The sequence below is a fragment of the Telopea speciosissima genome, chromosome 4 (genome assembly GCF_018873765.1).
Source record: "Telopea speciosissima isolate NSW1024214 ecotype Mountain lineage chromosome 4, Tspe_v1, whole genome shotgun sequence".
Lineage (NCBI taxonomy): Eukaryota > Viridiplantae > Streptophyta > Magnoliopsida > Proteales > Proteaceae > Telopea > Telopea speciosissima.
This window is the reverse complement of record NC_057919.1, coordinates 63,367,310-63,388,711: the sequence shown is the minus strand read 5'-3', so window position 1 is coordinate 63,388,711 and position 21,402 is coordinate 63,367,310. Positions and strand designations below refer to the sequence as shown.

The following is a 21,402-nucleotide window of genomic DNA, read 5'->3' as shown; positions in this document are numbered from 1 at the left end:
ACTTAACCCCCAACTTATATTCATGGCCTGCATTTGCTACCTATGAGCTAGCAAACATGAACTTTATACACTTTCTTCTTCCCTTTCTTTTAAATATTAAGGGAAGAGCGGCTATATTGTGAGCTTGTGCCTGATTGGCACAAATAGCTAGCATAATTTGAACCACATGATTAAGGACTCATCATTGGTTATTTCATTATTTCATTTTTTTAAAAACTTTTTTCTTCCAACAAATAAAAATACCCTTAAATACTTATTCTAGGTAGCTGATATTTAATTAAGAAAATATTATATATTTGTTTCTCTCAAGAACATTTTATTTTAGTAAGTATACATGGATTCTGAATTACAAGTTTCATGAAACCATGGAATGGAGGTGGGCCAAACAATTCCACAAGCCAAGAACTGGACTTTCCTGACAAGGGAGTCAATCAAGCTGTTTTTCTCTCTTGAAATAAAAACAAAAATACGTGATTCCGAATGAGTTGTAACGACAATATCCGTTGGGGCATTACTCGTAGAGAGTCCTTGTAACGCTGCAACATTTGACATACCATTGGCAAGCTGTGCCATTACGGTTAGTACTGATTGATTGTTGAGAAATTGAAGGCTATTACGATTCATAACCAATTGAAGAAACTCATTGCCACTAGGAAACTACTTGTCACCTGTAACCGAAGTGTAACCACTCCTTACTTGCAGGGATTGATGAACCCCATAAGGATCAACGGATGAAATTATGGTAATTTATTCTCACTAGGAGATGCTGAAACTGATAAAATTGAAGGCATGTAACCACTGATCAATTATGGAGATTGATGAGCATTAACCATTGTAGTAGACTGTGGTGGTGTAACCGCTAGTCGCACCTTGAGCAATTAAATATGTAACCGTTTGAATAGAGTTAAGAACATTTAATGCAAAGACTGGTTGATGGGAACAACCTTGTGGAACCACTGTAACGACACGGACGATTGAGCCACGTTGGAGTTGTAGCGGCATTGGAGGCTTAAGCTTGCGAGTTCTCATACCGTAGTAACTCACCTAGAACGTCATGAAATTGTATCCATATAGCAATGTATTTGAAAATCCAAGCTCTAACATAACCCACCTCCATCTTAAAAACCTCCAACTCTCCTTGTACATGCCAAGCCAAAACCACTAGAGCATTATTTCAGGCTACTATAGTGTTTCCCTCCAATTTGTCCCCTACCATGAATTCGTCTTCATCATCATCTTTGTCTTCGCCTTCAACTTCATCTTTGCCTTCGTCTTGTTTTCGCCTTCACCTTCACTTAAACGACTTCCAATGGTCATGGTGATTTACTCACAAAGAGGAGAGAAACAAACACTCACAAGAAAAAGAGAAATAAAAAGAATAAGTGAGACTGATTCACTCACCTAAAAATGTTGCAACCAAATTCACAGCAAAATAATTCTGACTTACTGTCTCCTTTTAAGACAACTCGCAGATGATGTGACAAGCATCTTGATTCTTAGGAGCAAGGCCATGCACTCTCTCCAATCAGAGCTAGTCGTTTCTGTTGTTGAACTCATACACTTGAATTTTGACAGTTTTTTTTTTTTTTTTTTTAAATATAAGGACCAAGTTTTCCTCTACACATGGTGAATGGGGTCCCATTCACCGCGGGTGAGAGAGGGCATTGGAAGGATATTTTGGGAATATATTAAAACTCTATAGGGGTTTGCGAACCCTAGGATGGTGGGTGAACCAGCCTTTATGAGTAGAGGAAAACTTTCTACATACTGAGAAAGTAAGGAGGAAACTTTCTCCTTACTGAGAAATTACTATAATAAAGAAAATATAATTTCCAATGCATAAAAATAATCAAAAGATTTGAAATCACTAATTTTTATTGGCTAAATTAGTATTCTATTCTTTCTTTAATAAATTAATCCCATAATTAATTAACACAAGACTCTCTCTCTCTCTAAAACCTTGGTTGTGGGCCTGTGGCCATCAAAAGGATTGAAATAGCAATTTCCCATTAGCTAATTTAGCATTCTACTTCTTTCCATTTATAATAAGTTAGTTTTGCTAATTAATCACACAGCCTCTCAATCCCCATGTCCAAGTTGATTTCTTAATTTAATGGGAATCTTTTCTTCATCCACTAATTTACTAATTAGCTACACATCTCTCCTCCCCTTGTGCTAGTTTAATTTCTTAAGAAAATTAATTTATCCCACCCACATATGAACTCATATTAAGGAATTGAAACATTCTTTCATACCACGTTCTGATTTTAAATTTATTCTATTTGAAATTCTACACGATTATTGAAATTTTTTATATTTTATTATTTATAAACAAGAATTAAGATATAAGATTTACTCTAAAAGTTTCTATTTATATAATACTTCTACTAGTTTTTTTATTTCCTTTAATTTATTTATTTAGGATCTACTTTTTTTTTTTATGGAGAAGGTATTCGTACATGGGAGATTCTTTCATCAGCTGCATTAAATAAGGAGGTTAGGGGTTTTTATGTCATTTTGAATCAGTATTTATGTCAATCTGACCGCATTTAATGTAGGTTGTTTTTATGCACTCTTGTACATGAAAGCTTTTGCCTTTTTTATATTTAAAAGTAGGGAAAAAGAACGCTGCCCCGTTAGAGTGTGGGTTCTCCTTGTGACCTTAGATCCTGCCCATCTCAAAGTTCAGACCATTCTCCTCTACTTCTGGATACCTCCCCCTCTAGGATCTCCTTCAAGAAGTTATTCCACTTCCAAGCTGCTTGGACTAAGCATCCTGATTTCGATTCATTCTTCACATCTCATTGGAATTCCCGGGAGATGTAAAGAATGATTAAATCTCAAGTTTAAGCCTAAACAAAATTGGCCTCATTAAAAAATCTAAAAACTTGACATGGATGCAAGGAACACACACACACACACACACTCCACATTATCAGCCCACCAATTCATGGCTGGTCACAATAGTTCCTACAAATTCAAGTAAGCCATTAGTGTAGTTGGGATGTTGTTTCTGTTGTAGAATATGACCTGATCACCAGTGAAGCAATTTAACAAACAGTTACAATGCAATGTAGTAAACTAAAACTACATAGCAAAGAAAGCAATTTTCAAAGTAAAATTAGAATTTTTTTTCAAAACTATGCTACAGTTGCTACCTTCATGATCGTCGTTTTGGAGTTATTTGAACCACCGACAAAGACAATTGAATCCACCCCAATATGGTCTGTGAGTGTCGTATTCCCCAGCTGCGTGAGCATTTCTAGTAGTTTCCACTTTATGAACAACACCTTTACATACATAGTTGCATTGCCTTTGCCTCTGCATCTTGTGTTTAATTTACGTTACTTTTTTCATGTTTCAAATTCTGCTACAAACGAGATTGGCAATGATATGTGGGCCTGTCATGCTTGAATTGAGAGATTGAAAGTTGAAATTCAAAACTTTGATCAGTAAACAATAGGGTAGGAAGCTGTACTGATAAGTTTGTTAGAATCACCAAAATTCTGCCATGTGATAAATCAGATGGGGATATCAAAGTCTACATATTGTGTCTGAGTTTCAGATCAAATAGAGTTTTTCAAATGGAAATTGGTAGTCCTTGGGTTTTAATCTAAAATTGTTCATGGCTAGGGACGGGACTGGACACTCCCCATGTTCATATGATCATCGCACTATGTGTACCTAACAATGGAGATTCTAGGACACAAGTATGAGTGTATGTACAGTGTGTACGTTGAACCGGATCATACGAGAATTTCACTTATGCCTTACTGTCAGTTGATTTGGATCGGAATTCTCATCTGTAGTGTATAATCAGTCCCTTGATTTGAGGGGTCCTTATCGATGCGGTTATGCATTATAAGTTTTGGCGCACCAACAGTGGATATCTCATTGACTATATCTTGATGTACTGGATTCGCAATGTTTGGTCATCTTCGAAAGAAACGTCCAATATGGAATTCACTACCCTAATTGTGAGAATATCAAAGAGAGAGAATGATTGTAATGGATTGGACACAAATCCGATACCAATGGTTTTTGGTAATTTTTTTTACAAATTTTTGAAGATTAATATTATCAAAAACAATGCTAACTGGTCACGTGGTTCCTACGCCCAGACACAGGACTATATGAAATTATTGCTTAGCCCCCATGAACTAAAAAATCCCATTCAATCAAATGCTCCTTCATGCGCTCTTACTGGCCCTTACATTGGTATAGGCACTATATGATCAGACATCGATGTTTTGCCCTAATATTATTTTTTGGGTACTTCTAGGCATCACTATGCCTAGTGAAGTATAACGCTTCATGGACTAACCAATGTCCTGTCATGTGGCAATAGTGAAGCATTGTACTTCACTAGGCTAGTGACGAGGAAGAAAATCTTATTTATTAATAATTATTTTAACAAAATTTTTGGAAATTTTTTAAGGTTCAATGGAAATTACATAATCTCTACAATGAAATTTACACTAGAATGAGTTTCTAACAGTAAATTAATATATGCCCTATAATCTATTATGTGATATTGTGTTGTGAAAAGACTAATGCGTCAGTATCTACTTAAATGGAGAGATTTTTGTTATGTCTACTTGACAGTATATGTATTGGTAAATACCATATTGGGAATATGGTCTTAAGCTAACACATGAAATGCTAGGTAGAATCACAATGTCATCCTATCTCCTTCACAATTTGGATTCTCCTACTATAATAGCAAATTTTTGGTTGGCCATTGGCTTTGGTAGAATATCCCTTAGATTAGAATTTTGATATGAACTCTTATCAAAATATTAAGGGGATAATGTGATGGTGATGGATTGACTAGATATTTTGGCTTTTGAATTCAATATACTTGAAATCTTGTCTTAATAGAATTGGACATGATTTTAGAAAATGAGATTGTGATTGGCTCCAATATGAAAGGCCAAATCACAATTATCTACTTAATATTTGATTAAGATGTCCTTAATAAAAAAAAAGGATATCAATCAATCGAGACATTCCTATTTTCTCACTAGCTACCTTTTTGCTCTCTTGTCTTGTAAAAAGAGAATCACCATTAAAAGCTCTTCTTTTTTCAGAGTGATCAGTGTATGAGAAGTGGTGGTTGGTGGCTAACGTTGACAGGGATAGATTGCTAACGTGATGGGAAGAACTGCCTGAGGAAGGACTAAGATCGCGTGGAGAGTTTGTGCTTGTGAACCTATAGGTTATTACCCCGATCTCTCCTCTTGTTTGATTAATGTTTTTGAAGGACCGTTCCAATCAGTAGAACCATCTGAGTTCCCAACAAGATCATATCGATGAATGTTTTAAAATAAGGATTGGCGTATCTCAATTCTTGCTTATTTGGACTCTGTCGTCCCTATTAGGGTTAGGCAGTTTTATACCAATTCCAGCTGATTCCAATCCAATCATGATTACAAATTCCGATCTTTACAACCTGATACCAGTGTTTTTTGCCAATTTATATAAATAATATGAGAGGAAGCATTACCAAGTTGTGTAACGTACACTAGCACTTTCTTGTGTCTATCTCTCATTTGTCTTATGAATTTATGACGTATCTACCCTTAGCAGTGTTTTTTCTCCCATATAATATATAGACTGCATTCTGTTCGTATAATAGGAAAATTTCTTTTGTAATGCATGGGGAAAATATCTAAACCTAACATGTTTAATATGTTTATGGGAGAAAGAACGCTACTTAGGCGCGTGTGGTGCGCTACCCCTGTGCCCAGTCGCAAGGGTGCGGCTATCATATGGAAAGGTGGAATTTCCCAAGGGTGTGACGGTCATTTCGCACGCCCTTGTTCTGGGCAGCGAATCAGTATCGCATGCGCCCTAGTAGCGTTCAATTTCCCTATGTTTATATTCATTGTTCTTTGAAAAGCATATTGTTTACACCATATTTCGGTCTCAACAAACCAAACTTAAGACTGATAAAAACGTGTTCACAATCTCATTTGAACTCATGTGACCTCGTTCAAATGGGATTGTGAGAGGCATTGTTTACATCCTATTTTTGGTCTATTTCGGTTAATAGAGAAATTGATTGAAATCTATTTCAGCCAAGACCGACCTATTTATCAATGACCAGAAAACGGTCAGAAATCAGTCAATGATCGAAAACGGTCAATGATCGAAAATGATTAGTGACCGAAAGAGGTCAATGTTCGAAAACGGTCAGTGACTGACGAATGGTCAAGGATTGACGGATTTGCAGTAAATGGTAAACGGTCAGTGACTGGCAAATGGTCAGCAGGATGGTAATAACCAATTCTAAAAGAAGTGGGTAGTTGTGAAACTACCCGGTAACTATAAAAACCACCAAAGCTGCCAAGGATGCCTATGAAAAGAGAAGTTCAAAACAAAGGAAGGGATCCAACAAATCAACACAACAAGTCTTTTATCTTCTATCTTTTTTATTTCTTTTATCTTAAGAGTAGTATAATGTAGATTTTCATCCATCAACATGTCTTTTGGTTTGCATCAAAAGACTTTCATTATCATCATGTTATAACCTCCATCAGTTCGGATTTGGTGAGTTGTAAAGGCTTCAATAAATACGTTCTACAAAGTAAGCAATTTGATTTCTTCTTCTTCTTCTTGGCATTGCAATCTTTGCATTTTTAAAAATCATTGGATTACCAAGGCATTGGTAGAATCCATCATCGCTTAAAGCAAATCAGAATAATTTCCTCAACCAACAACGGTGTCAAGACCGAAGAAAATGGGGGAAATACATATACTTTAAAATTTTGATAATAAAGGTGCTTTAGTCATCTTACCCTAAGAATTAAGTAAAGCATATTGCAGAAGTTCATATACTCCCAACAGACGATTGCCTTCTTGTTTAAAAATAAAGGTTACTGGAAAAAAAAAAAGGAAAATATTATCTATGGAGAGGGGGCGTAGGCCACTCCCAAACATAATGGGAGGGGTAAAATGACCATCCCGTCCCCATTAAAGGAGGAAATCCTACCCTCGAGATGTCAACGCGAATTCTAACAAGCTGTCGCGCACGAGTAGCCCCTGCGCTCCCCTACAAAGAACGGTCCCCCAAAAAAATTATGGCACACTAGCCATGGATACATGTGTCGTCTCAAGATCAAATATTTGTGGGATTCAGCTCCTCTCCAAGGAGCCCAGCGCCCAAGGAGTGTCCAAGGGGCATCCAACGACTGGGTTGTGTCGCACACATCCTGTTGCGTCAAGAAATCGTCGAACGGTCCTGCGAGTGCCGTCACCTGCAAGTGGACCAAGGGGTCAACAGAGAGAACCGGTGTGGTTCCGGCCTAGGGCTCTCCGATGCCAAAGTTAGATCTCCTGGCGCAAACAGATGAATAGTGATTATTCAATATGAGTTTAGATCCCCCTGATGGGGTTGTGTACCTTGCCTTTTATAGTAGTGTATGGCGGTGTGGAGAGTCCCAGTTTGATGGCGATTGTGCCGTTGAGTGGATAGAGGCCCTGGGTAACGGGGCTCTATCCTGATTGACCATCTCCCCGCGGGAGGGAGTGTCCTAGTGGTATCAAAATCCTTGGTGGATAGATACCCGAGTGTGGTGATAACGTCATTGGTGCTTGAATCCGTCTGGGTGACGTGACTTCTAAGCGGTGGCCTAGAGTCCTGGTGGTGACATGAGTCTGTAGCGATACGATCGGGTCATAGGTGAGTAGGCCCCACCTCACGTCTGTGCCCACGATGCTGTGCTTGGGTGCAGGCCGCGCCTGGGCGAGAGGCCACGCCTTGGTGAGGCCGCGCCTGGGCGAGAGACCGTGCCTGGGTGTGGCCACCCCTTGGTGAGGCCGCGCCTGGGTGTGGCAGCGTGGGTGGGGCCGCGCCTGGGTGAGAGGCCGCCTGGGTGGCAGCGCCTAGGTGAGGCCGCGCCCTAGTGGTGGCCGCGCCTGGGTGAGGCCGCGCCCTGGTGAGGCCGCGCCTGGATGTTGGTCGAGCCCGGGTGCTGGGACCCCGGTTCGTTCTCCTTGATTCGGAAGCGGGTCGCCCTGTGACACATGGCAGCCGCTGATTGGCCCGGTGAATATTGGATGTATCACATCCCAACAACTGAGTATGTGTGGTATAGTCTAGCCTTTGAATGCCCCCTGAGCACTCCTTACTCCCTAGGCACTGGGCTTCTTGGAGCGGAGCTCGATGCAGTATGCGTGTGGTGTTTGAAGAAATGCATACGAGAGAGACACATTTGGAAGAATTAGATTTAATGAATTAAATAGTGTGTGTAGCAGTGTAGGATCATTGTCACGGTGATGTTGTGTTTTATGTTTGCAGTTTATAATGTTCAGATTCACATGCATGCCGTTGTACTTCATGTGGGAAATGGCGATAGGGTTGCCTGAGTGCAACAGCTTGTGCAAGAGAGCAGCGGCGAGACTGCCAGTGTTGATACCTTGGATATCTCCTTGTCAGCTTCACTATTTACATCATCCCTGGATCGATTCCAACTCTTAATGATATCTAAGTCCTCACATCTTTTAAAATTATTAATTTAATAGGTTGTGGTGAGTCCAACCTTTTTCTTTTATATTTTTTATAATAACCCCACACCACAACCAATGTGATTCATATTGGTCTCGTTGGACTGAAACTTTATTGATCCCTCTTCTAATTCTTGGCGTAGGAGTATGATTTTTCATTGGTGACCTCATGATATTGCTTTTTTCATTTTGTCTACCTTCAATTACCATTTTTCCATTCAATGATAGACAAGTTTAGGCAGCCACATTAAGCGGGCGTTTTACAGTTGCTTCTGCCTATAGTATTGCTATCAAGAGGTTCTCTTACGAGTCACAACCATTTTTGGCTCAAAGTGTGGAACTTACCTACAACACCGAAAATCCAACACCTCCTTTGAAAAATTCTTCACCATAGAATTCCATTATCGGATCTCTTAAACAATAGAGGTTTTAATCTTGATACAATTTGTTTCATCTGTCGAAGCCAAGTTCAAAATACCAATCATCTCTTCCTAGAATGCCCCATCATCAAGCAAATGTGGCTACAAGTGGGTCTCCTCCCTAACCAATCCATCATCTCTGGAATTATATCCATCGTTAGCGATCTTAATTCTTATAATAGGGACAGCATACTCAAAGGCATCTCTATTCTACAGCATCTTGTGGCATATTTGGATTGGATACTGGGACTTTATTTTTAGGCAAATCAACTTCAATCCCAAAGAAGTCTTGCTTAGAGCTCATTCTGTTGCCAATGAGTACATTGATGGTTCTTTCAAATTCAAAACTAAGAGATCTCGGCTGGTTAGATGGCACCCTCCCTTATTTTCTTATGTCAAAATCAAAGTGGATGGTGCTAGCCTGGGCAACCCCGGCATGGCAGGTATTGGAGGAGTTTGTAGATCTCATAATGCCTCTTTTGTGTGTTGTTTCCCTGTTGGTATTGGTTCGAATTATGCTCTGATAGCAGAAATATTGGCAGTCCAATTCGCTTTATCCACAGCAATATCTTTAAACATCAGGAGGCTCATTATTGAAAGTGATAACTTATTAGTAGTCAACATCCTATCAAGGAGTTCTTCTGCCGTTCCTTGGAGAATTGCACCTACCATCAGGGATTGCATTCAGCTCTGTCTCAATCTTGAGGATATCCAATGCAAGCATATGCTTCGCGAAGCTAACTCTATAGCTAATTGTTTAGCATCAGTTGGTGCCAGGCATCAGAATAATCTCTTTTGGCATGTGTCTCTTCCCCTTTGTATTTTCCTGTCTTTGTTTGCTGATTCTTCGGGAACATTATTCCTTCGATAATAAAATATTTTTATCAAAAAAAAAAGAAGAGAGAGATCCAAAGTATCACCACCGGCAATCTTGCCGCCGCTCTCTTGCACAGGCTATTACCTTTTCCCACACGAAGTACAACGGCGTGCATGCGAATCCGAATATTATAAACTGCAAATATCAAACACGGATCTTTATCCCCTCCAGTTTCCTATCTGGCCCAGTTCTCCAGTTCCTCTAATAAGGGGGAGGAGACTAGAATGACCACCCTACTCCTACCTGAACACTCTACCCACATGGGTCCACCACCCCCTATTAGAAGAACAGACGAACTAGGCCGGATAGATATATGGTCCATACGGAGGAGATCAATTTCCCATCAAACACACCATCTCGTCACAATGTCACCTCTCATCCGACGAAGGTATCCCTTTCTTTCTTCTATGGGTCACCTCTAAGTACTATAAAATGCTTTTTTTTTTTCTCAGAAGGGTTGTTGGGGTGGGAAGGACCGGAAGAGGAACTCCAAGTCAAAGCTCAAAGGTATAGAGGATTGGCAGGACCGCCGTCCGTCCTACCAAGGCCACACACGTGGGGATTGTTACGTGGTAGATAGCCATTAGCCCATCTCATCCAAAATGGGCTCTCACCATTGGGAGTTGGGATCAGCAAGAAATGCCCAACTCTGGGTTTTTCTAATGGATCCGATTTCTCTTCATTCGATTGGTTAATGAACTCAGAGTTCAATCATAACATCTATCACCATTATTAGTGAAATGGATGAAAGAAAATTCATTACAAAAAAACAAAAAAGATGAAAGAAAATTTATTTTTATTTTAATGGGCCACTTGGGCCTCTCCATTTTTTTGTAGAATGGGCTTTTGTTTTATTATGGTGCTGCATTCTCCAGAAGCATCTAAACACAGTCCATTTTGATTTGATTTTTGGCTTTATCTAACTGTCCAAAAATAGAGATGTTGACAGACGATGGATGGTTGGTTTGACGGTTGGGCTGTTTAGATACTTACAATTCAAACGGCAGTTTCTTTCAATTCCAAAATCTAACTATAATTGACTATATATATTTAGCATTCCTTAGAAGAAAATGGTGTGTTTGATGTTTGACAGAAATAATTAGAAGGGAATTGGTGGGATAAGTTTGGAGGGAAGAGAATGGTATTGACTTGAAGAAGAAGATGAAGATTTGTAGGGATACTTATCCAAAAAAAAAAACCAAAAAGGTTTCGTAGGGAAGAGAGAGAGAGAGAGAGAGAGAGAGAGAGAGAGAGAGTAACTCCACGGATTTAGGAGAAACTTATCTTAATTGTAGCAAATTTTTATGGTAAACTTTAATCATATTAACCGTTAACGTGTAAAAGAACTTTAATCATATTAACCATTAACGTGTAAAAGAAGTATTGGCATACTTATTTAATTTAATTTTTATTTTGTTATTGTCTTAATTATATCAAGGGTCCTTAATGAATGATTTCAATAAGATGGTTTAAAGTCCGTCGATGTGGAAGATGCACCACCTACACAACCAAGTAGAATTCTTTCTCCCAATTATTAAATAGCAAAAGTTTTTTTTTTTTTTTTTCACGGTTTTGCCATTGGATGGGGAGAGACTTAGAGGTGTGTAATTGGGTGTCAAAACCTAGCCCGAATCGGTAAAATCGATCGCAATTGATCGAAAAAACCCGAATTAAACCAAACCGCTCCTTATCAGACTAGGGAATGATGAGATTGGTTGAAAATCGGTCATACTGAACCGACTGATATTTAGACTGAAATCCAATCGAATGAAATCGATAAAAAAAATATAAAATAATTGAGTATGAGGTTATGAATAGGTAAATTGATTATCTATTGATCTCAGCATTAGTGAGAAGATATTTGGTTGTTAGGGGACTTGCTACAAATCAATGAGAATGAGGTTATGAATAAGGAAAATGATTTGTAACAATGTTTCCATTGATCTCCTTGTTCATTATACAAAATTAGTTGGACAGTTAAATGAATGATTTGATATTAGGGTTCATTTTGTGATTTCAATATAGTTATCTTCTCAGTAATTAGTTATCCAATGATTTCAATATTAATTATTATTCCTTTACAATAATAAACAATGATTTAATTTGTAAAATAATGGCACTACAAACTTTATGTGTATCCATTGATTTCAATACTAGTTATCTTATCGTACCCTCCAAAAAAAAAAATACTAGTTATCTTTTTCCTTATAAATTATTCCTCTTTGTTCGATTACAATATGAACACATCAAATCAATTTCCTTATTCCAATTGTTTTCTTGTTTGATTTGGGGAAGATGATTTAAAGTGTTTTACCAAATCATTCCTCATTATAGATAATGAGTGTAAGATTTCATTGTGGTTCAAGTTTGAAAATAAATCGATCTAAATCAGTATTAATCCGGTATTGAAAAACCTAAATAAATATATATCGTACCGGACCAAAATCAAAACCGATTGAAACTGACATTCTTTATCGGTTTTGATTCTAGTCTATTCCCAGACCAAAACTAATTCAGCCCAACCGAAACTGGGTCGAATCAACCATCTAACACTCCAAAGTGTAATATAATTTATGCCTCCTAATATAATTCTTCTAAAAATTCTTATGTAATTAGGGGTGGCAATGGGGTAGGGTCAGCCGGTCCGGGTAGGATGTGTAATGTCCTTACCTTTACCCTCCAAAGAATGTAAAGGGCTCTTACACTGAAACCCACCCCCACCGCTCATGGTTTACTACAATAATGTTACCTAATTATTTAGGTGGTTATTTGTTTTAGTTAAGAGCTGATGTTCTCTGTGCCGCAGCGCAGCCTACACCCAGATACATAGGCCTGCCATTCAGGGGGTGCAAGGTGGTCATTTTGCCCACTTCCATGTGTCTGGCCACAGACTGCACCACCGGCACAGAAAACATTCTCCCTTTAGTTAATTAGGGAAGTTATTAAAGTAATCTATAATGGGGAGTTGTATATAAGTTGTATAATGGCAAACCTTTTCTTTCGGTTTGCAGGCTTGCAACATCCTTTGGAGTAAGGGGAGCTGTTCTATTATACCAATCTATTGTTGGCCTTCCAAATTGACTATTGGCTCCGTTTGTTTCGATGTAAAATTATACCCTGAAAATTTTTATTTCAAAAAATTTGACTTGTAAAATTTACATGTTGAAAAGTTTTTCAATGCTTCTTGTTTTTTATGGAAACAAATATTGGAAAAATTTTCAACATGTAAAATTTTACATTTACGAAGCTAAATTTACCATATAAAATTTTCCAGCTTATAGGGTAGAAGGCGTAAAGAAAAAAGCTCTCATTCTTTGTCATGAAAATGCTGTTTTTACACTAATCAATAAAATAATCCCGATTAACTAATTCAGTTATTAAGGAATAACATGAACCAAAAAATAGCATGAATTGCTGATTCTAATGTCTCCAAAAAAACTGGGCAAGTTTCTAGGCCCTTTTCAAAGTTGTTAACTGCCTTTGCGTCTTTGATATTGGAATCTTAATTCAATTTTAAAATGCCTTTTATCTAGGAGATTAGCAGCTGTAATCCTTCCGGATTTCTGTGAAATGCCATATCAGTTTTTCTGAATTTACCAATTGTTGAAGCTCTAGAATTTGTGAAATGCCATATCAATTGTTGTCTGAGACTGAATTTCCTTAATACTATCCCTCACTGTTGAAGGGTTCCTCAAAGCATAGACTGTTAGGTGGAAATAGCTCCTCAACAGATCTTAGGTCTATATTGAAATTAGTAAGGTTCAATTGATTGATCATCCCATATCTTTGCATATTCCGTTCAAAAGCTCAAACTATCTTACTGGTAACACGTGTAGGTAGGACAGAATTGTGTACACGACCACAGATGTACAAATTAAGGAATGGACGGAGGCAGGATCGAGACCTACTCTAATACCATGTAAATATCCAACCTAAAAGCTCAAACTATTGAGTAAAGAGACCCACAAGTATATGAGAGACTATTGGAACAGTGCCAAAAGTATTGGACCTTCATCCTATACAGGGAAGAGTAATTATGAGATCCTAGTGATGGAATTCTATTCACCTCTGATGAAAAGAAACTTTCTTTATCAGAATAGCTTTTCCATGCCCAACCTCCACTTTGCTTTGCCTTGCACATTTCATTCCATCTATTCCAATGGACTCTCTGCAATCTTCAGAATTACCCCACCAGAACTCTGCTATTTTGGGTTACATATCCACAATAGCTTAACTAGGCAGGGAAGCCCCTCCTACCCTTACCCTTTCCCCATTTAACTTGTACGGTAAAGAATTCCCACCCTTCCCCTCCAAGTCTGTGAGGGTAAGGCAGGTAAGGAGGGTAAATGGGTTTCATTGCCAGCCCTAATGGAAACTATGCAGTGTTTTCCCCTAACTAGTACTGGAGTGAATGGTGGATGCAGGGAAGAGCCACCAAAACATGGCCTAGTGGAGGAACATTTAGTGATGACTCTCTAAATCAATTTACAAGATTGATCCAAAGATTCTATACAGTTCTACCCACCTTTGTATAAGTGGGCTTCTTTTCCCCTTTTCATTCATCCCCAGTTGTTAACTACAACCTGGTTTTTCCCTTCAAAACACTCCTCAACAGGTTCTTTATCCTTTTGAGCATTGGCATTCGAGCATTATGTTAAGTAATAAAACTAAGCAAAGAAAACAAAATTGGAGGGAGGGGTCAAACTTCTTGAATGGAAAAATTATGATAAAGATAAAAATGTGTCTGGTTTTCAGACACAGTTGTGTATGTACACAATCACCCTTCACATACAGAAATGGTGTTACACAATTGTCATTTCATGCCTCCTTGCTCGTGTCTGTGTATGATTAAATATTAAAGTGCATATGCAAGCATAAAGATTAACCTGTAGAATAGTCCACACAAAGTTACAATAGTTCTTCAGTTTTCGAGGATCTTATGACAAGATGTCATCACTGTTCATGTGCTACATATTTTGAGCTTACTTGTACAAGAATGATTACAACATGGAGAACAACAACAACAGAAGCAAATGCATTTAACAAAAAATGGGTCGGATTTGATGATGAGTAATGGCTATTGAACCTAAATAATTATATAAGAAAAGGGGAAAATACAATCTCTAAAGGAAAAAATGAAAAAGAATCTGCTTAGCTTTCTCTGCAATAGTGGTGTAGTAAAGGGCTTTGTCTTATTAAAGGATTGTACATGTGCACGTATTCGTCTTTGTCATCGTCTCCTTGCTCTTGTCTGTGTTTACAGCCAAACAAAACAGAAAACTGTCATGCCCACGGGATGTGGCACTGTGATAACTATATTCATAATTTTAAAGAGCACTACAACCATATATAAGGGATAACATCAGCTTTAACTTATCTACCAAAACAGATAATTTTCTCCATTTAAAATGATTTGCACCCTCAATTCCATAGTGGTTCGAAACTGTGTTGATGCAAACAACCTCAGATGTATTGTTAAATAGAGATGTGTTAAGCCCCATGATTGGATTCACAGTCTAGAAACTATAGATACTGCTGTACTTAGGTAGCCATAAGATTGCTAACCAGCCGTCGTTGACTACAGAAAGAACCCTTCCACAGCCCCTGATTCTTGAGGTGAGGGAATCATGAAGGAACAGTTGCCAGAACTTAGGTGCAAAGTAAGTGTATTTGCAACTCTATTCAAAAGAGAGGAGAAGTCGGAGACGTTCCATGGTAATATTGTCCAGTCCTTTTAGAGTTTTTAAATAGTTGAGGCTATACATTTGTAGGAAAATGACAACCTAAAATGATGCAGAAAAGAATGGAAATCGCAAACAAAACAATCACACAATGCACACAAGGATTTACGTGGTTCGACACGATTGCCTGCCTACGTGCACGGTGAGGTGAGATCTACGTCACTATCAATGGAGAATACGGTTACAGCCGCTCGTCCTCACACCCTATCTCAAATTGATTATAGAGAAATAACCCTTGCTACAATATATAGCGAAACCCTATATGGCCCTTCGGAATCAGCACACTTTTCATGCATTTCATGCAATGCAAGAGATGGAATAGAAGACATCACCCCCCCCCCCCCCCCAAAACAACATTTCAATGCTGCATCAACTTTGAACAAGACAAATTGAACTCTGAAGACTGAACTAAAATGTTTGAGACACAACATACCTGTCTTCTTCTTGGATAAAGGAGGCTGCACTACTACATGCATTGTAATAACTCCACCAGGAAGATCACCAAAGAGTATTTTGGACTCAGCAAGTGTCTTGTTGTTCTCCAAGACTTTCCCAGCATATATGAGTTTCATATCATTAACTGACTTGGGTGTTACTGTTTTGTCTGGCAGTGGAAAGGCTTCATTAGGAAATTATATTCTAAAATAGAGGTATAAAAATGAACAGAAAACATAACAGAAACCAATTCAGAGGCAATATTGTAAACTTTCAATCAACCATCAACCAACGAACTACTACATCATGGACAATATGAAGAAAGGTATGGTGGCTAACCAATGCCCAGTTAGAACAACCAGGGAAGATGCTACAATTAGGAATTTTCGGTAATGCTGGATTGCATAGTAAGGGAAACACATTAAGAAAAATAAATAAATAAATGTGTTCAGGTCAAGTAACAGGCACCTGTAACTTCACATATATAATGCACTAAGTAACATGAATAATGCAAGAATCATTCCACTTCCATAAATAAAATTTTGAGCAAAGGGTCAAAATGTAAGGTAAAACTCAAACACATGCAAAAGAATCAACACCTAAATGGGTACCCTATACAAATAATCTTAATAACAGGAAGGTAGTCGAGCTACAAGCAAGTAAATACCATTTAAACAAGACAAATGCGCAAATGTCTATTCGCTTATTCGAATCTGTAAACAAGCTATATTATGATATCACAAAATTTTCTGAACCTGATATCAAGATTAAAGAATAGATAGTATCAACAATTGGAATGAATAAATTGTAAAGCCAAAGGCTCGCTGCCCCATAGTGTCGTTGACCAAAAATGGCATCGATGGTGTAATCAATCGGATTAAATTCTTCAATTTGATCCTCTTTAATTCAGAGATAAAAGAAAATACAGGGGAAATATATCTAACCTTGGGGCCACTCAGACACTAGCCTTTCCTTGAGTGTTGCAATAGTAGTAGATGCAGCATAGTGATTATGACCAATATCCGTGCCATCATATACGCGGAACTTAAGTTCAAGTCGTTCCTCTTCTCCACCCATTATTTATTTATATCTCAATCGAAAAACTTGCAGATTCAATTTGACAACAAAGAACTTCTTTCAACAAAAAGAATCAAGAGCAATTGATTCTCTCCTTCCTGGCCTACACAAGTTTTCACAGTGATTCGATTAATAACTAAATAAATCTACGTCACCAAAGATTAAAAAGTGCAGAACAGAGAAAACTGAAAGGGAAAAAAAAAGAAGGGGGGGGGGGGGGGCACCTTCTTCCACAACTTGACATCGAAAAGTCAGTCAATAAAAAGTGTAAGAATCTGCCAATAAGTCTGCTTCGTGCCAAAACATCAAGGTCATTGGAGTCGATAGAAAGAGAAGGAAGCCGACGAAGTAAGTACTTCATACGAGCCAATCGCTTGTCACAAGAAAACAAACTGCCGCAAACACGAAAAACTTCTGTCATCACAACTTGAATTCACAAGGAAAAGATTAAAAAAAGAATAAAATCACTAGTAGATCTGAATTCAAAGAAGGAAAACAACAAAACAAACAGAGAAGCACTAACAAATTAGCTTACGGTCATCGGATCTGCGAGAATCTTTGGAAGTAAAAGAACGAGAGGTTGAAGAAACCCAAAAAAAACAGAGGAAGAGAAAGAAAAGTAGGAAAACACGAGAAAAGAGACAAGAATAAGAGAATCTTACGAAGCCCAAAGTATTGACGAAACCAGTCACAGAAGTAGTAGTACCTGATCAAAACGCCATTAATGCAAGATTCGAGTGGAGAATTCAAAGTCACACAGAGAGGGAGAGAGAGAGAATCGATTTCAAAGTTGTAAATTTAAAGGCTCTGGTTACTGGTTAGTCCTTCTTCCTCTGTGTTCTGGTCGTTCGTTTATACCGATACGAGCATCTTTCATTTTCTTGTTGAGATCTGAAACGGATAAATATGAAAGAGAGAGAAAGAGAGAGAGAGAGAGAAAACGTTATTAGTTGAGAGTTCACTACTTAGGTGTGAGGGAGAGAGGACCGTTGGATATTGATTCTCGTGACATCTGTAAAATGCGAATCCTCTAGATTTACTTTCACACTCTTACTATTAGTAAGGCCGTGTTTGGCATTAAAAATGCTTATGCAAGTTTCTGCCCTCAAAGCATTTCTATGAGAAAAGAGCGCATTTGATAACTCATCGAATTGGGATAAAGAATGCTAACCGGTCGCGCAGTGCAGGCATGTATCTATGTCCACATAGTTGCAAGCAAAATGATTGGTGCACCCTTGGAAAGGTGGTAAGAATCAGGGGTGTGTCAGTCGTTTCGTGTACATCTGTGTTTAGGGGTAGGTAGTAGGTACATGCCTCGTTGCACGACCGGTTAGCATTCCTTTTCCCAATGGAATTATGCTCCAAGATATCGGTTGATAGTAGCGGTATTTGGTACTAATATGATATTGGCCAAAAAAAGTGGTTCCAACCTTATCTTAACTAAATGGGGTCGTCTACATAGATCTTTGCCCCCTAATCAACTCTATTGAAGTTATACTTGATACAAGGCCTAATAAGCTATGCATGTCTTTCCTCGTCATTTCTCTTAAAGTCATTTTAAGTATATGCCATTTTGCCTCTTTCCAGCAAAAAGAGAGAGAGAGAGTACTTGGGTTCTATCGCTTAGAGTGGAACAAGGGGCAAAGGCCATCTTGCGAGGTCAGTTTGCTCAGCGAGTGAAAAAGTAATTTAAAATGTATTTCTATTTATACTTTAGTAATCCACTTTTGCATACAAATTATGAATTAAGAGAAAAGGCTCTTTGATCCTAAGGTGTACATTATGCCAGCTCATATGAATTTTTTTTAAATGAAAATAAATATTGTGAGAGGGTATAGAGTATGAATTTTTATCACCTGCGGTTCCCCTACCCGGTACAGTTCCCTAGTGTCTCTAATAAAAGGGAGTGGACCCCATCCGAGCAATGCGTTTGGTCAGGGGGTGGAATGGTCATTTTAACTCTCCCTATGAGAGGAACCACACAATCGTACCGATCAGCGAACCTCAGGGGATAAAGCCTGCTTACTCAGGTTAATATTTACCGAAACATGCTTCCCCATGCCTTTAACTTGCGAAGTTAAAAAAAAAATGCCAATGACCTAACCCTCCAAATTGGCTGTGGAACCTCCGGTTGGTAGCGAAATACATCACGGGCAAATGATAACCCAGAACGCGTAGTATGACGACAGCAAGAATTACAGCAAGGATTGTGGGCCCATTCTTTTCCTTGGCATGATTCATGGAAACTCCATTGACTTCAACGCTCTGAATTGGTATCGACGGGCCCCACTCAATTGCTGCTGTAGTTGCATCTCTCACCTTACACCCGCGTTGAGGAAAAGGGTGGAAAGCATTCCTCATGCAATCTCTTCCTCCTTGTGCGTGTCTTTGGTTTGTGTGCCACTTATGTACGCGTGGATACTCCCACTATTAAGTTCCCATTGACTGTGGGGTCACATGATCTAGGTTTAGGTTCTAGGATTTGGATCCTCTACGGCCATCGTTGCGCTCAATTCCCAGGCAACTGCGTCAGATTTCATGTCGATCCAATGATCGGTGGAAGAGCTCAATTCAAAATTCAAAATTCAAAATTCAAAATTGCAACTCAAAAAAAAAAATTTAATTGGAGCTCATTTACCGATTATTGGATCAACATAGAATCTAACATGGCGGCTTGGAAGTTGAGCACAACACCATAGATGCTCAACCTCAAGCGTAGAGGATCCAAATCTCAGGTTCTATGCTTTTCCTAAGTTAGACCCAATTTCGATTTGGTGAGTCCATGTTTATGCAAGATCAAATCAAGCTTTAATGATGTAATGAACGGTCACGATAGACTTGGGCGCGTTGGATACACCTTGTTAGTTAAAACGGGAGCAACAAGAAAAAAAATCCCTTATTCGGTATGGTGTGTTTAAGACAGTTCAAAAATATGGTTAAACATTTAAACAAACATGGCAAAAAAATAGACAATATAAACAATAAATTGTGGGACCAATTCAAATCTTATTAGTTAAATATCAATATTTGATGAGTGGGCTAAGGTTATATAATACTAAATTGGTTTAAAAAATCACAAAATAAATTTAAGCGATTTATTTTTATGATTTTTTAAATCTAAACCATTTGTTCTCATTCAAACTTTTATTTTTTTTTGGTAAATAAAAATCTGATGATGATAGAAGTGCGTAGTAATCAAGGCTTCATTTACACACAAATTATGAAGCCAATGAGTGGAATTAAGTCAAATTAACCGTCACATGCAATAATGAAAGGCTTTCTTGGCAAGGGAATGAGCTATACTATTTGCTCCCCTTGAAAGAAAATAAAAATTACAATCATTAAAGATGAAGGAAAGATATCTAAAGTCTTTGAGAAATGGATCAACCTCGAGGCTACAAGGGTGACTCTGATTTGTAATCCAATGCATTAGAGTTCTCACAGAGACTTGAGAGAATCCATAGCAATATCTTGAGTACTAGTACACATGAATCATGAATGGAAATACATGAGATGTGTGCAAAGGAGATTTTTTTTTTTTTTTGGTGATTACCAAAGGAGGCATTTGATTGAATTAAAATTTTTTTTTTTGGGGGGGGGGGGGGGTTTGGGGGGAAGGGGTTAAACTCTCAAATTTGATATGTAGCTAATTAAGACTATATCCTCTCTATCCAACGGTCTGGATGGATATATCAGTTGTCCACGTGGTAGAATAGATGTCTTGTGATTCTTACCGTTTAAGTAACCAAGATATTGGTAAAACAAAAAATTCCAACCTGCATATTATCTTTTGGGGGGGGGGGGGTGAGAGTTTGATATGTAGCTAATTAAGACTATATCCTCTCTATCCAACGGTCGGGATGGATATATCAGTTGTCCACGTGGTAGAATAGATGTCTTGTGATTCTTACCGTTTAAGCAACCAAGATATTGGTAAAACAAAAAATTCCAACCTGCATATTATCTTGACTCTGTGGTGATGCCTTCCATGAGTTATCAACCTGCATATTCTCTTGACTCTGTGGCAATGCCTTCCATGAGTTATCAACCCGTATACTATCTTGACTTTGTGGCGATGCCTTTTCTGGCTGTATTGCAATAGCAAGTGGGCAAGAACGATCTCCATGTCTGAAAACCTTACATGTGTTGCAAATAGACAGAGCCCAATCGTAATCCACCCGATGTTCCAGCACCGAACCGATGTCAAGCACAATCGAAATTGAGTCTGGCAGCCCGTCTACTGCGTTAATCAAAACACAAAACCGGGCAAAGGAGAGGTGCTCCTTCTGTGAAATCCTGCGATCAACACATATCGGTGTACCCAACACACTAGCTAGTCTCCCCA

The 21,402-nt window shown here is 38.4% G+C and overlaps 1 protein-coding gene across 1 annotated transcript; it reads right to left on the bottom strand.

Moving 5' to 3' along the window:
• Window positions 1-14,678: 14,678 nt before the first annotated feature.
• Window positions 14,679-17,456, bottom strand: LOC122657788 (membrane-anchored ubiquitin-fold protein 3-like). Its single transcript, XM_043852583.1, has 4 exons — window positions 17,282-17,456; window positions 16,925-17,160; window positions 15,979-16,149; window positions 14,679-15,055 (listed from the first exon to the last, which is right to left on the bottom strand). The coding sequence occupies exons 2-4, from the start codon at window positions 17,055-17,057 to the stop codon at window positions 15,000-15,002; spliced, it is 360 nt and encodes a 119-aa protein (XP_043708518.1). The 5' UTR covers window positions 17,058-17,160; window positions 17,282-17,456; the 3' UTR covers window positions 14,679-14,999.
• Between the last annotated feature and the right edge of the window lie 3,946 nt (window positions 17,457-21,402).

Bases quoted from the DNA above. Each gene is read 5' to 3' on its own strand.
- LOC122657788 (XM_043852583.1), bottom strand. From the start codon at position 17,057: ATGGGTGGAGAAGAGGAACGACTTGAACTTAAGTTCCGCGTATATGAT. The intron at 16,150-16,924 runs GTTAGATATATT...TTCCACTGCCAG, and splicing joins AGTGTCTGAGTGGCCCCAAG to ACAAAACAGTAACACCCAAG. The intron at 15,056-15,978 runs GTATGTTGTGTC...CTGTAAACACAG, and splicing joins TTTATCCAAGAAGAAGACAG to ACAAGAGCAAGGAGACGATG.